Source organism: Paraphaeosphaeria sporulosa, assembly GCF_001642045.1.
Source record: "Paraphaeosphaeria sporulosa strain AP3s5-JAC2a unplaced genomic scaffold CC84scaffold_5, whole genome shotgun sequence".
NCBI lineage: Eukaryota > Fungi > Ascomycota > Dothideomycetes > Pleosporales > Didymosphaeriaceae > Paraphaeosphaeria > Paraphaeosphaeria sporulosa.
Genome location: NW_017253364.1, coordinates 1,451,426 through 1,464,226, shown reverse-complemented (window position 1 = coordinate 1,464,226; position 12,801 = coordinate 1,451,426). Strand labels below are relative to the sequence as shown.

General features: G+C 46.7%; 4 protein-coding genes across 4 annotated transcripts; 3 read left to right on the top strand and 1 right to left on the bottom strand.

Moving 5' to 3' along the window:
- Positions 1-5,205: 5,205 nt before the first annotated feature.
- Positions 5,206-6,829, bottom strand: CC84DRAFT_1187002 (cytochrome P450; the record flags this gene model as incomplete). The annotated part of the gene is made up of 6 exons (XM_018180896.1): positions 5,206-5,370; positions 5,427-5,537; positions 5,588-5,860; positions 5,993-6,507; positions 6,556-6,629; positions 6,690-6,829. 6 exons carry the CDS (start codon positions 6,827-6,829, stop codon positions 5,206-5,208), a joined length of 1,278 nt encoding a protein of 425 aa, XP_018036253.1.
- Positions 6,830-7,255: 426 nt separating this feature from the next.
- Positions 7,256-8,870, top strand: CC84DRAFT_1244569 (bifunctional solanapyrone synthase; the record flags this gene model as incomplete). The annotated part of the gene is made up of 3 exons (XM_018184159.1): positions 7,256-7,476; positions 7,525-7,856; positions 7,906-8,870. The coding sequence occupies 3 exons, from the start codon at positions 7,256-7,258 to the stop codon at positions 8,868-8,870; spliced, it is 1,518 nt and encodes a 505-aa protein (XP_018036252.1).
- Positions 8,871-9,374: 504 nt separating this feature from the next.
- On the top strand, positions 9,375-10,421 carry CC84DRAFT_1090683 (putative 3-oxoacyl-reductase; the record flags this gene model as incomplete). Its single annotated transcript, XM_018174366.1, has 2 exons — positions 9,375-10,237; positions 10,292-10,421. The coding sequence occupies 2 exons, from the start codon at positions 9,375-9,377 to the stop codon at positions 10,419-10,421; spliced, it is 993 nt and encodes a 330-aa protein (XP_018036251.1).
- Positions 10,422-11,478: 1,057 nt separating this feature from the next.
- Positions 11,479-11,931, top strand: CC84DRAFT_1090992 (uncharacterized protein; the record flags this gene model as incomplete). The annotated part of the gene is made up of 1 exon (XM_018174383.1): positions 11,479-11,931. A coding segment is annotated over one exon (453 nt), but the record flags the coding sequence as incomplete, so codon positions are not given.
- Positions 11,932-12,801: the final 870 nt, after the last annotated feature.

The window sequence follows — 12,801 nt, the reverse complement described above, 5'->3', positions numbered from 1 at the left end:
TATAGTTGGTAATCAATTGGTGCTGCCCATACAGCAGCGAGCGCAGGTTGTCTAAACACCACCGGTCGGTACACGGTAGCCGAGATCGTACAAATGTGCAACATAATTGCGAAGAATCGTGAAGATACCCGTCACAGTATAATTCGACTTTCGGGAGATAATTATCAAAGCACCGTCAATGATCCACGGTGTCTTCCAGCGATCGGCGGAAGCAGCCTCAGTAGATGCAGGAGAGCAATATCACGCAAGGTTACTCCCTCCACGAACCCCTAAATTTTTAGAAAACCGCAAGGAGAATATCTGACAGGTCGCAAGCTTAGGGAGATGACATGTAGGAACATGGAAGCGGATGTGTGCGGCCAGGCACACTGTTAAAATGACTTTCCGAGCGCTGACCTACGCGTCCACTCGATTTTTCAAGGTAGCCGAAGCTATTGTCAATGCTCAGCAAGATGATTTTCATTCAATATACTTTTTGAAAGATGAAAATTGCAGAGTCGAAAGCGAGCGATCTTGTACGGAGTATTTGGCGTTGACCAGCCCAGGGGAAGCTCGTGGCGAATTCTCAAAAGAGGTGGAGCGTCATCATGTCCGCAAAATTCTGTCTGACGTATTTATTCTGACGAATGCGGCCTTTAAAATGACCGGAACTTCCTTCACATTCACAGGGAGACTGCAAGATAATACTATGAGATATACCAAGGTTCAGCATCGAATCCCACAAACTGCTGCTTCTGGGACATTGCCCCAATACTCAGAGACCGAATCGACGAGGATGAGGGGTTCAATATTGTTTGAGCGGGTGTAGACTTGGAGTAGAAGAGCAAAGGTAATGAAAGTATCACCGTTGTACTGTATGACAATAGCATGCTCAAGGCATTGATTATAAAACCGTTTTAGTGACAAACAGCAGTTCCTAGTGTTCTAGATATGTCCAATGGATACAGATAGGTGAGTACATATGCGTCCTGAGTAGCTGATTCTCGATCAGATAGAACTTTGACAGCTGATACTCGCTACGGATATGGTCAAGGGCTGACTTTCTTTTTCGATAGTACGTAGGTAGTGATCAATGATAAGCGGATATGATTCACACTTTGCAAAATTCGTCTTGCTCATGAACTTTGTGTTCCATGCAATGGCAAAGAGGACATCGACGGCAATGAACGCGTTGTATGGTAGAGCCGGAGTTCTTGAAGCCCCAGAAGTTGACTAATAGAGCTATTTACAATGCCAATTCTTCACATAGTGGCGTATGGTCATACTTCTAAGACCAAGCTCCGACGCAGGGTCCATGTTCACAGGTAGCAACTACAACAGCCAGTGTAGATCCGCGGATCCCCGAGCCCACCACAAACCCAAAAACCACAACCACACCCCTATGCCAGGCTCAATCGAAGAGCAAAAATGCAAAGATGCATCAGCCGGGTGCCGAACCAGAAAAAATCCGATGTTGAGCAATTTGAAACCACAAAAAGATATTGTTACTTGCATCGGCCGGGCTAATTATTGTTAGAATTGTTATATTTTTGCGAAGCGGCGTAACTCACAATCGAACCCGGGGCTAGCCGAAACTGGATGGCAACGGCTAATTTTACCACTAAACCACCGATGCGTTTGTGACTTGATTGTGAACATTCTTTTACATACAATCAATATATAGTCTTTTTTCAATATTACCTACCCTTGAAAATCGAAAATGATATCCTCCAATTATCGGCCCATGATGACGCAATGAGCTTATCCCATTAGCGCTAATTGTTGGTGGCTGAGACTAGGCCTTGCCAGCCATTTGCGAAAACCGAAAAGTGGGTTCCCAGATATAGCGTGCGCCGCACATTGCAACAAGCACTTGTTATGATTCATTCGACGTCGCACCATGTCAGTTTGATAACAATGGCACTGCGCTTGCAATAGGCACAGCCAATGTCAAGCCGTGCGAAACACGAGTTGAAGTTAAGGAAGTCTCGCAGGCTCAACTTTAGTACAAACAGACTAAGTCTCTTTTGAGATAGTCTTCACAAGGCTACATCGCAGTTCTTTTGCACGAGCTGACTTACGCAATAAAAGCTGTGGATTCGCGTTTTCCCTAGTGTTATGAATCCGGTTGTAAAGTAACCAAGGTAGAGTCGGACTGTTGAGGGAAATGGATAAGCACAATTAGTGATTTGCAACAGCATTGTTCAGATTGGCGGGTGGGTGTTTGCAGCTCATGTACCGGTACACCCGCTCAACATGACGACCATGCATCCCCACTTAGCCACCTGACAAACTTCAAGTTGAACTAGCACCTTTAGCAATGGATATAGAAACTTCCTCGGCACTCGAGCCTCCTTCCCTTTGTGTCCAGGCTCGACTCGAAAGCCGTGACAAGTAAACGACCAGTGATGCACATGCATGCGACTGTTCTGAGGTCTATGACAAGAAAATGGCGAGATGCTCGAGTAGAGAGTCAAGCCTAAAAGAAGCCAAAGGCTTTGCAGGGCGACTTCTACAGCTAGTGATCTCGATTGTTTCATCCCTGGCACGACTAGTGGCCTCAGATCGTAACAAAAATGGCACGTCATTCAACCTACCTTTGTCTAACATGCCCACACAGACTGGTGGTGAAAAGTTCTTGAGACTGTATTCTGAGGTCTTGCGCGGCATGGACGTCGAGGAGAGGGGCATAGTGCCTTGGTGAGGAGTCGGATGACGGCATGGGATTGAGCGATTCGGACGGCGACAATGATGGCGTCTCGAGATATGATCGAAGTAACGATGATGCAGCAGCTAATATATCTCAGTAATTTTCGTACCAAACTGAGTTAGAGTGGACACAAACCGGGTGCAATTTGACCATCAAGAAATAAAGAGACGAAGTCGCTAATCAGGGAAGGAAAACGATGCGCAGGAGGAGATTGGAATAAAGGTGGGCCAGGGCAACATATAAAGATAAAGTTTGACTATGCGATTGTGATTGAGAAACTCGGAGAACGGGGCCGAGAAGTGAAGTGAACAGCGCGCGATGAACCTCTACTATGGCGCAGCACCGAGCGTAGATCATACCAGTCTACTATCCTTTTCTAATTTTGGATTAAGTAAACAGAAATTTACTACCCAATTCGCGCAGGCACCCAACGGAGACGTATTACGAGGCAGGCGGACTGCTCGACTGAGAAGGTGTAGATGTGGTAGAGGTCTTCGAGCTTGGGATTAGCGGTTTTGGTCTCAACAGGCTGAACAGCAGTATCAGGCGTTGTAGAAGGCCTAGGCAAGTGTGAAGCCGCAGGAGAAGAGGGAGGCGTGTATCTGAGGCCGGGCGGGAAGGGGGAGGGCCGGGAGTGGCTAGGCAGGAGTGGACAGCACTTACCTGTACAATGCGGATTATCCTCTCTACGTGGATGTATATCTACACCTTTTCTTTGCCTTTTTTGTGAGAAAATATTCCAATATCCTCCAACAAGCCCATCTCTTCGGGCGATCCTTACTCGAGTTCGGCTGCATCTGATAAGCGATCAAAGTGAGAATCATGGCCCGGGAGCAGCCGAGATGTTTCATCAGGCTATACCTCAGGAGACACAAATAGCGCATGATAGCACCGAATTCTCGATAGTCAAGCTTTGGTCATGGTGAATGTAAGATGGGTTTCCTTTCTATGAAGGCCCAGACACCTATTTTCAGGATAGAGCGGTTCATGGAAACACAGCTTCTCATCTTATTTCTTATGTATCCGCATGCTGTGGCAATGGATCAGAGGTTCCATGATAAATTATACAGTTCACTATTGTTAATGTACCAACTTCCGACATACGAAATCGATTTCCGAGATACAGCATTTTCAGTGTATAAGTCGCCATTTCACGGGAACTCCCACTAAACCACCGATGCGTTTGCTTTGTTGATGAAATTCATCTGGTAACATTTACATATAGCCCATAACATCTAGTTACCTATCTCTACAGGTAGGCTTCTATATTTTAAAATTAAGAAAAGACATCTTTTATGACGCTAGGTCAGTCACTAAGAGCGGATACGTCGTGTTCTGGCTTATCACATCAGTCTTTTACAGAGTATTTCAGTTCACCGTAGACGCTAATTTTACATCTACCAATAACTACTTGACATCAGCCCATGCTAATGTAGTTTGCTGATGCTAATAGCGCTTAGGACAGTTTCCGAAATGAACGCTGCTAGTATTATCAGCGTAGATTCTATACTTCTTATTCTTAGCAGGGAACAACAAACTATTCTTCTTTGAAGAGAGATACCTACTTGAGAACCAGGTAGTACTTTAGTGTTCTTTAAGGACTAGAATCTCAAGGTAACTTTCTATGTTATTAGAAAGGTTTAGCTAGCCTACTAGGGGATAACGAGAGCTCTACGTTCGGAGGCGATGAACTTCTTAAGTGGGCCAGGCAGCGGTTTTCACGGAAAGCACCGATATTGTTGGTGGCTGAAACTAGCCCCATTTCCGAGAACGAGAAGTGTTTTCTTGAATCAACAGCGACGCCCTGTCAAACACCTTTCGCTTGTCACTATCTTCTTTCCAATTCCCAATCTCGATGTCTGCATTTGGGACACAACCTAGAAGGGCTCGCTGCACTATACGCGTGACGCCTTGGGGGCAGAAGCAGCTTCTCAATCACGTAAATTGTGACACCTGGCGTTGAGGTGTACAGCCGCCGCAGGATTTGCAGCCTATGCAGTAAAGCACACTTTTTAATACCAGATGATAGCAGTCGAATCCCCTGGTGTCCGCATCTACACAACTACTACGCTAAACTCGTGCTGACTCAGAGTTACAAGATGTGCTAACCGCACATTCCATCCGCTCAATATAATATCATTGGGACCTTGGGCTTCATAACTATCAATGTGCGAGTTCTTGTACTTCGGGTGCTCATAAATCCTAGATACCCAACAACACGATTCTTAGACCTAAGCCAAACTACTACGACGTTCGTCGCTTGATCTTCGCTTGAAAATCCGAGCCCGTGAAACTTGGAATTGATTAGCTTATCACGTAAAACCGACTAACGCTTATACTATGACTTACTAAGTCAATAGAAGATCAACCCATTCCATATCTTTATCAGTAGTATTGTAAATCTCCAAATCGAAACGCCGGAAGAGATTTGCATACAGTGTGTACATCTCACAGAATGCAAGACTGCGACGCGATCGTCAATGTGTGTGCACTCATATGAACGAATATGCATTTACTTACTCCTTCCCAAGGCATTGTCTCGTTCCGCGATAGAAGCTAGCCATATACTTGTCGAAATGATCGGAACTTTCTGTTAGCCATCGTTCCGGTTTAAAATTCTTCCCGTCTGGAAAGACTGAAGGATGACGGTTCAGGAGGTACGCCGAAGTGATGAGGATTGTCTATACTCTTATATTAGTTTGTTGCTCAAAGTAAACCAGGGCAGTGGCGAGCCGACCTTGGCGGGCAATGTATGCCCATATAAATTGAACCCACCCGGGGGTACAACTCGAGGAGCCTTTCCGGGCAATGGATTGCTATATCTTATGGCCTCTTTAACGATAGCTGTCTTGAATATCGTCAAGCTAAACCCAGTTTGCCAGTTTCAGGTATACTTACAAGGTAAGGTAAACGTTTTGCCTTTTCATATGTTATCTCTTCTGTTATGTCTGGAAAAGCGGCAAGTAGTTCTTGATTCAGCTTCTGGCAGATGCTAAGGTTACGAAGTGTTTGGTAAATTCCAACAATGATAGCATCTGACGCGGTGTCATTCCCAGCTGCTAGCAACATTATGACCTCTTCAGCCAGTTGTGCAGCGTTCAAGGTACTATGGTCTTTAGCTGAGGCTGGATCGAGCAGCATGTCAATGACAACTGATCGATTGAATTCTGTCTTCGAAGCTGAAGCTCCTGTCGCGCCAACTATTGGAGCGTCCCGAGCCCGCAAATACTCATCTATCAGGGAGATGCATTGCTAATGGGGTGTTAGTTGAAGTTTCTGCGCGTTTGGATATGATGTATGTACATTTCTGAACTCCATGATCGGTATAGGAAATATTGGGAATGCCAGAGAAAACTTGAGGAAATTCGGGAATGCAGTTCCAATCCATCCAGAGGCGAAAGAGGCGTGCAAATACTCTATGAACTGGTTCTTGAACTCCGGATTATCTATGCATCCCAGTTCTTTACCTAGAACAATGTCGGATATGATGTCCATTGTAAACGCTTTGGATGCTTTGAACATATTCACGGGCTGTGACTGAGATGCGAAGCTATTGAAACGCTCGAGCAGACGATCAACTTTGGTTTTCACCATTGGCGCCAGATATTGCACCCTTTGAGGCGAGAATGCAGGAGTGAGAACCTGTCGCCTGATTTTGTGAAGGTTGGGATCTACTTCGCCAATGGAAGTTCCTGGAAACGTGATAAAACTATAGAACTCCGGATCCTTGGTAAAATGGCAGCCCACTTTCGTCATCTCCCGGAAGACTTCTGGATCGTTGATGTGCAAATCGTTGGGACCAATGCGGACGACGGGACCTTGAATAATTAGGTTCATGTACTGTGACGGAAAGGATTCGGTCGAACCTAGGCGCTCATGCAACCTTTCGATTTCGAACACCAGCATGCCCTTGTGGTGAAAATTCCAATACCATTCGTACCTTTGCAGAATAATTTGAGCTTGGATCTACCAGCAAAAAAGGTCGTAAGGGTGCGCATACCATGGTTTTGACACTGCAGCAACCTTTGAGCCTGGGTAGCGCGACAGTGGATGGAAAAATAGACGATAAATGGCTCGTACTACCCAGAAGGCTAAATATGCGGCGACGGAATTGATGACAACTCTTGCTATAGCGATCATGCTGTTTAAAATGCACGACTTGAAGCTGAGATCCGTGTTGAGTGACAAAGAAGAGTTAAACCAGCTCGTTACGAGAGCGCATGCGCATAGACCCGGAAAATTTACCGCCCCCAAAGACACAGCCCCATATCGTTTATTGAGTTGCATGGACGTATATGAGATATGATGCGAGAGCGGGGTTGCATGCGCGTAAGCGCCGAGGAGGCCAGGGAACCTGATCTCTGCATGATGCACATTCAGGCTTGTACATCGTCACACATGTACGGAATTTTAGGCACAACATCCGGATGGGGATGCCGCTAGAGTATCGGGATTCTAAACCAATTTGCACTGCTGTGTGTCATGTACTCATTGAAGAAATTATATGTTTAAGATGTTTGTTTAACGTGACATTGGCATCTAGATATCTATGCATAACATTACAAAATGTTCTTTTCAGCGAATTCGATTCACGCGCTCATTGTGCTTATCGCTCCTGCATATGGTTATCCTGGGCCTATACCAAGATCGCATGCCCCTGTCACCCACGTTGCACCTCGACTTGAGGGTGCGGACGTTGCCTGTTCCACGTTTGCAGCTGCATGGCCAGAAGCAGTTGTTACACGCGCCAACACAACGGAATATACTTCAGAAATCAAGGCGCACTGGTATGTCGCATTGATAGCGCAAGCACTGGGTACTGACAGCGTCCCAAGGTCACAGACAGCATGGAAATCTCCAGATTGCATAGTGACACCTGCATCTGTGCAAGAGCTCCAGTCAGCATATTCGCAGATTGTTTCCTCCAATGTAACGTTCGCTATTAGAGGTTGTGGCCATTCACCTCTCCCATTGTGGGCGAACGTAGACAACGGTATACTACTATCTACGAAATCGATCACCAGCATTGAATTCAACGAGACCTCGGAAACTGTTCGAGCTGGTTTTGGCAATAATTGGGGGGCGTTGTATACTTACCTCAGGCCATATGGCAGGATCGTTGTCGGCGGAAGGTCGCCAAGTGTCGGCCTTGCTACGATACTAGGAGGTAAATGTCCTTTCCCCTTAGACGCGACCCAAAGTTCTGAAAACGACAGGCGGCCTATCGCATTTATCAAGCCTTTACGGATTCGTGTCCGACAATGTCCTCGAGTTCGAGTTGATCAATGGTAGCGGCGAGCTGATCAGAGCGAGTTCCCAAACGAATGCGGAACTATTCTACGCGCTCAAAGCAGGTGGCACTAATTTTGGCATTGTGACGCATGTCACGATGAGGACATTCCCCCTAGAGAAAGTATGGGGCGGTGCACTTGTGTTCACGAACGATCATAGAGATGACATTATGCGAGCTTTATCGACGTACCAGAATTCTGGACAACTTGATGCGATGTCAGCGGTCCTTCCTTATATGGGCCTCAATAACGACACTACGTATATTATACTCGTATATCTTGATGAAGTCGAAAAGCCAGAGGCATTTCGGCCTTTCTACGATATTCCATCAATATACGATGGTACGCGCGTCTACGACAGCTTAATGGATCTGATCAGCGAGGATCTCAACCTTGTGGTACCAAGATGGATATACGGAGCGACCACATTTCTACAAGATGAGCAACTCTATATTGACGTTGCGAAAATAGCTCAGAACGCAACATCGCGTCTCTCATCCATCAATGGAGGCTCCTTGGTGTTTCAGCCACAACCGATCTCTACAGCCATGATCAATAACTCTCTGACACGGGGTACCAGCCCATTGACAGCAAGACTGGAGAACAAAGCCCAAATCTGGCTCGAAATGAACTTCGGATGGAATTATGAATCTGACGACAGTCGCGTGGGAGAGATTTTAGAGGAAACACTGGCGCAGATTGAAAAGCTGGCAAAGATGCGCCAGTTATATTCAGAATTCGTCTTCCCAAATGATGCGTATCTGAGTCAGGATCCGTTACGAAGCTTTGGTACGAACACTTTTCGGAAGTTGAAACGCATTTCCAGGACATACGATCCCATGGGGATCTTCCAATCACGCCTTGCAGGTGGCTTCAAGTTAGGGGCATAGAAATTTACTTCGGAAACTAGAGGAATAAACCAAATAGTCCGTAAATCAAGCAAACTCCTTCAGCAGTCGAACGGCGTCACACGATCATGACACCGAGTTGCTCACGAATCCCGCTTCTTCAGAGACAGCTAAAGCTGTTCTCGCTCACCTAGCCGCATAAATGACATATCTATGGACGCTGCTTTACAATGACCCGATTTCTGGCTTCATTTCCTTATCAGCTTCTGGAATGCTTGATTTCGCGAGGCGCATTCATCGGGTTCCCGATTGTCCGGAATGCCTTGATAGGCTGATACCTGATTACCAACTGCTCGGGTCGTGTCGCACCTGTTGCCTGATCACTGTAATCTATTTTGCCGACAAACGAACTCCAACTTTCCCAGGCTAACGGTACAAATTGGAGGGCTGCTGTGCCCCATTCCACATTTCTCGATCTTCACCCCCGCTGAGGGCGCAAGAGTCTCATCATCCGTTCTCCTCTCAATTCTCATCAACATCACCAATATGGGCGGATTCTTAGGATTCTGTTATCGTCAATTGACGTTCAAGCCCAAAAGCCTGCCTACAACCATTTCGCTGGAGGGAAAAACAGCGCTTATCACGGGTGCAAACAGTGGTCTTGGCCTTGAAGCTGCGCGTGAGCTAGTTGCACACAAGTTGTCGCGCCTTATTATCGCTGTGCGAGATGTTTCCAAAGGCGAGGCTGCGAAGAAATCTATCCTGGAATCGACAAAATCTACTTGCGAGATCGAAGTCTGGCCTCTGGATTACGACTTCTATGATAGTATCATCGAATTCCAAAAACGAATCGAAGGCCTAGATAGGCTTGACTACGCCCTTCTAAACGCTGGTGTCAAAATGATGCACTACAGTACAAGCCCACTTGGCCACGAAACGAATGTCCAGATCAATCATCTGGGTACGTCGGCCGTTTCCCTGGTAGTGCTTCCTACCCTCAAAAGGACGGCTCAAAAGCTTAATTCTCCCGTCCGGCTGACCATCGTTTCCTCTGAAGGCCATTTCTGGATCCCTTTCAAAGAGCGGACGGCAGACAACATTTTGAAGCGAATGAATGACCAGGAGACCTTTGGAACGCAAATGCAGAGATACTACACCACTAAGCTATTGAACGTCCTTTGGACGCGAGAGCTGTCAAGCAAAGTTCCAGCAGGGACCATTATAATCAACACGGTCAATCCAGGTTTCTGTTACTCTGGTCTTCATCGGCATGAGAGTTCGGGCATAATCAAGATATTCCTGTGGATGTTTGGTTGGTCTAGCGCTGAAGGTGGCTATTGCCTCACGAACGCGCTCATTCAGCAGGAGAATTCGCATGGGAAGTATCTCAGCGAACAACGACAGACACCGTGAGTTTCCCATTGTATATTATCCACTTTTTATACATCTGACTATCAATGCAGACCTTCGCCATTTGTGTTGTCGTCGGAGGGGCAAGATGTACAGCAGAAGGTATGGCGCGAAACGATAGCTCTTCTAAAGGAGGAAGCACCGGGCCTCGATAGCTCTGCCGTATCGCCCAACATTGCATGATACTCTCCGCTGTCATATTCTCAATAGTAGAGACCACTTCAATACATATCTAAAAATCCATATAGCTATACTCAAATGCCAGAATCCTTGCGTCAACACAAAGGATACAGTCACGAAAATTCACCATACATATCCATGGGCGTTAGTTGAGATTTGGGTCAGAACAGAGGCGCTTCACTGCTGGCCTCCTACATGGACAGGAAACATCTACATATGGGCGTACCGGCTTGGTTAAACCCAGCTATCAAAATCCATTGCCTCAGATTCAATATAGGCGTGTCCTGGTGAAATAAAAATTTGCCTAGCATGTTTATCCAGGCAAGATTTTTACATGCAGTATCGGCTAAAGCTTGATTGGTTTCCACGTATGCATGCCAATTTGAGTACGGACTTCGGAGCCAATGAGATGAGTATCCGGTGATGGGGCTGCCAAGCATGCAGTTCAGTATTGATATGCACCTTCCTGGCATCTAGAAGCGTAAGACGGCGAAGCGAGCGGGCCAAAATGCGATTGCGAACGATGGAATCTGGTGTAACCACACTTGTAACCCTGCCACCCGTTCAGCTGTAGCGCGTGTCTCATCGCTGCTGACCGATATAATGTGGAACCAGTACCAGCTGCCTAATATTACTCTGATCACAACACTTGCGAACCGCTGGGCGAGCCATAACCTTGGAAGGGTCGGATCGTTCGTGAAAACTTCTCAGCTCAGCGGTACCAATGGCGCCCACATCAGCCCCCCTCTCCAAAGCCACCCCATTACCGCATAACCCTCTCGGCATTGAAGTACTGGCAATCTCCTCGGTCGGAATCTCTGTTGACTTGCTTGCGATCGGGCTCAGGCTATGGTCTCGCAAGCTGAGGAGAAAGGCGTTCGATACCGGTGACTGTCTCCTCATCGCAGCTTGGGTATGTTAAATTTAAGCTGAGCATAGTAATCTCACTGATGGCCACTTAGCTTTTTGCGTTTGCGGATGTGATTAGGAAAATTATAGGTATGAACCACCTCACACTCAATAGACCAGCCGCTGATTTGTACCTCCAGCTTTCAAATGGGGCGTGGGACTTCACATGAGCGAGATACTGTCGACCGACCCATCCCACCTACTGGATGCTGGGGCAATAACATTCGCTGGCTACTTCGTGTGGTCAACTAGTGTGACCTGCATCAAGCTATCCATTCTTCTCGGATACCACGACTTCTTCTTCGTCATAACGTGGTTCGTGCGATGCGTCTATGTTGTAAAAGGTCTTACCGTCCTATTATTTCTCGCCAACATCATCGGGCTTCTCGCCGGATGCTCTCCGATACAATACAACTGGGATACCAGCATTCCTGGAGGTCACTGTGGAATAACCCGAAGCCAAAGCTTTTACCTCTCCGGGGCTTTGAACTTAGCGCTTGACATAATCATCGTTGTGCTACCGTTGCCTGTAATCTGGACTTTGAGGGTTTCTGGGTTGAGGAAATTGGGCATAAGCCTCATGTTTTCGCTCGGTGCGATGTAAGTGACTTCTTCATATTACGTTTCTATATATGACTTACTGGCGCTAGTATTGTTGTGTTAGTTGGCTATAGATTTCACCTTATCCAGCGTCAAGATGAAGAAGACTATATTCATGATGGCGAGGTTGCCGGCATCTTCACCTCGCTCGAGCTTTACCTAGGGATGATCTCCGCCTGTCTCCCGTTCATATCTCCATCTATCAGGACTATTAACACAAGTCTGTCCACATCGCGAATCCGATTGTACTTCCACTCTGGTTCTAGAGGTAGCGACAGGTCTACCGGAATTGACGACTCCCTACAACTGGTTGAAAGCGGGAAACGGTCAGGGTCATTGCAAAACATGGCGGCGAAAGACCCGTACGTGATTTCTTTGGCAACGAGTGACGTGGAGTATCAGGTAGAAGCAAGACGAGAGTGACCGTGAGCCGTCATTGGGTACGATTTCTGATTATGTAGATGGCTGAATGTACTGGAATGGAAGGATGTTACTTCCGCTCCGTGAATCAAATAGCTTCTGTACTACACTTCGATAGACATACAAATCAAGAAATCCTCATCATTTGGCTTTAATCCTCGAACGTTCCATACAGCACTACCATGGTAGGTTCGTTCGAAACCATCTTCTGATGATCTCCGGGGCCAAATCGCATCCACGCTGTGAAGAAGAGGATCCAAGCACCATACTGGACGAGAAAATTCTAGAATTCCGAGCGGTATGATGCTCTGTACAGGCAAGGCCGTCAGCTGCTTGCGGCCTTACTTTCATTCAACCACACTTACGGGTCCTTGCGGTCACCGAGAATTAATTAATTCTGAAGCACTACTAGGGTCGCTTCGGGGGAATGTACAGATAGATAGACGTTGCTCCG